The sequence below is a fragment of the Montipora foliosa genome, chromosome 9, assembly GCF_036669935.1.
Source record: "Montipora foliosa isolate CH-2021 chromosome 9, ASM3666993v2, whole genome shotgun sequence".
In the NCBI taxonomy this organism is placed as follows: domain Eukaryota; kingdom Metazoa; phylum Cnidaria; class Anthozoa; order Scleractinia; family Acroporidae; genus Montipora; species Montipora foliosa.
In genome coordinates, this window is record NC_090877.1 from 41,606,443 (window position 1) to 41,608,942 (window position 2,500).

At 43.0% G+C, this 2,500-nt stretch overlaps 1 protein-coding gene across 1 annotated transcript in view; it reads right to left on the reverse strand.

Annotated features, from left to right (window-relative positions):
- Nucleotides 1-751: 751 nt before the first annotated feature.
- Nucleotides 752-2,500, reverse strand: part of LOC137970892 (xylosyltransferase 1-like) — a 17,131-nt gene continuing 15,382 nt past the window's right edge. Inside the window, 1 exon segment of the mRNA XM_068817531.1 lies at nucleotides 752-1,821. Within this exon segment, the coding sequence (XP_068673632.1) occupies nucleotides 1,150-1,821 (672 nt within the window). The 3' untranslated portion in view covers nucleotides 752-1,149.

Below are 2,500 nucleotides of genomic sequence, written 5' to 3' on the forward strand. Positions count from 1 at the left end.
GCAATAACAACCAACAGGAAATCCAAAGAATAGGCACGCCTTGCGTACGTGTGGTAGTGCAGTAACACAGCGAAGTATAATTATCAACTGAGCGGCGTTTTGTCTTCCAGGAGATTCAAGTTATCTTTGCGTAATATGTAGCTCTTATAGCACACGATATTGTTTTGGTACCGTATATCATTATGGTGCCATGGAAGATGGTGCAGGGTTTTTAGTTTTGTTAATTTTTTTTTCTTTCAAGTGTTTTAAAGATTGACAAGAAATGTGCGAATTCAAAACAAAGATCACTGGTGCCACATTTCATTTGGGACCGCTACGTTTACACGTGGAAAATTTGGGAGTGCCGTGCCCAAAAATGGGCAGCACGGTGCCAAAAATGTGCCCTGCCGTGCCGATTTTTAGCGCGTGTAAATGGGGTTCTAGATGACGACGTAGGACCGAAGGAGCTGTGACACCGGCTAAGGGTGCGGCACCAGAACACGACCCATGCATGACCTTGGATCACAGCACCACAGCGAGATGGGATAAGCTGGAAGTCGATTTTACGCAGGGAGGAAAACCAGAGTATCTGGCGAAAAACCCTCGGAATAAGATCGACAGATCTCCGCTCGTGTACAAGAGCTCAGGATTCGATCCCGGATACGCAAGGGTGAAGAGGCAAGGACGTTACCATACGGCCGTCCTTATCCCTACCCCAGTCAGTCAAACGTCACAAAGCAAAAACACATGCTCAGGACAGAAAAGTCGCATTGGCGGTCGCATTCATTCTTTAATTTAAATGTCGCTATTAGATTGGGGAGCGATTATCGTATTTCAAAGAAGTCGCGTCCACAGAACTCTCACTCCTGGTTTCTAAGTTACCAAGTCAAAAGAAGCGACCAATATTAAGAACTGATTTAAACAACCGACTATCTACAATAAGCGAAGTGATCTTGAGAACTTGTTCCCGCACTTGTAATGAAGTCTGAAGTTTAAATTGGTATTTTCTGCTAAATTTCGAGTGAAAGGCGACGCTCAAAGATAACTTTTTTGAATGCAACTTTCTTAACGTGTTTGCTTGTATTTACAAAGTACCACCCATCGTGCGATATCTGTTGAAAATTCCAATAATAATTTAAAAATTCTAAAATACCTAAGAAAGAACTAGCATTATCTCAGTCTTCCATTAGGTTTAACTTTGCCTAATTCTGACTTTGGATCCGGCGACCTTGAACTCCAGGAAGTCGATTCACAAAGTGGAATGCCTGTGCATTCAGGAATTTGTCCACTAAGTGAGCAAGACGACTCTACCGTCCAAAAATAATCAACTTCGCTGTCCACCCAACCGTCTAGGTCGGCCCCCGCTTTTCGGGAATTTACGGCAGCTCGTTTCGCGAGCGCCTCGGTGTTGTTCGCTTCGCGATCAAACTCGATTAAGAAATCATTCGTGTTGTAGATCCCCCCAGGGGGACCATTGTTAGCAGCCATGGCATCCTGAGGGCTGATTGGTTCGCCTTTGGAAAACGACATTGGTATGATAAGAAAACTCGTTTGCCCGATAACCATGTCTTCGCCTTTGTTTGTGAAGATCATTTTAATTGTCCATTTTCCTGGTCGCATGGGTTTTTTGAAGGTGGGTTTGTGGAAGGACACCACCCAGTTCTCAATGACTTTCATTTCGTAAACTCCGGTCACTACGTTGATGGGATCCACCCACATGATTTTTACATCAAATTCCTTGCCGTGTACCCAGCGATGGACCAAGACCGGGTCATCCCAGGGACCCATAAGGTGAGCTAAGTTGCGAAAGATCCGTTCCTTTTGGTCCCAAATGGTACCCACCTAAAAGACAAGTAATAAACCAGAAAGGATTCATCTACTATATTTTGGACAAGTGACGGTGATTATGCCCTCTCTCGAAAACCTATACCGATGTCACGGAATTAAGAACACTTCGCCCCATCTAACGAGTTCCCTTTCGAAACAAACAATGCAGCTCTATTCCGGAAAAAAAAGCAATGCTAAAAAGGAATAAAACGGTTCTCAGATTACTTTATACAAAGCAGAGGAGGTAATGATCATATTTTTGAGAGCTCCCTCATGTAAAAACGATGATTTACTCTGTGGTTCGACTTGGAAATTGTTTGTTCTCATAACGCTTAAAGGAAAGTTCAGAGGAAAAAGACATGAGGAGGGTTGGTGGTGACTTTCGTTAATCTAGCCTAATTAACAATTATTCCATGAGCGCGCGTTGGATATGAGATGATAAATAGCCAACGAGGCGCGTATCCAGACAATTCGTACCCGGAAGAATTAGTTTGGAACTATCCGTCTTAGATCTTGTGATGTATAGAGCACTATGCTTTGTGATTTGGTCTAAAGCACTGATTTTATAAATGATTTAGGGGCTAGTATTTAAAACGGTTATTTAAGTCCGCATTCTACAGACCCTGAAGAAAGGGCGAATAGCCAATGGCTACTTTCAAAAATATCACAATCCTCTTCGTTTGCCCTCTAAAAT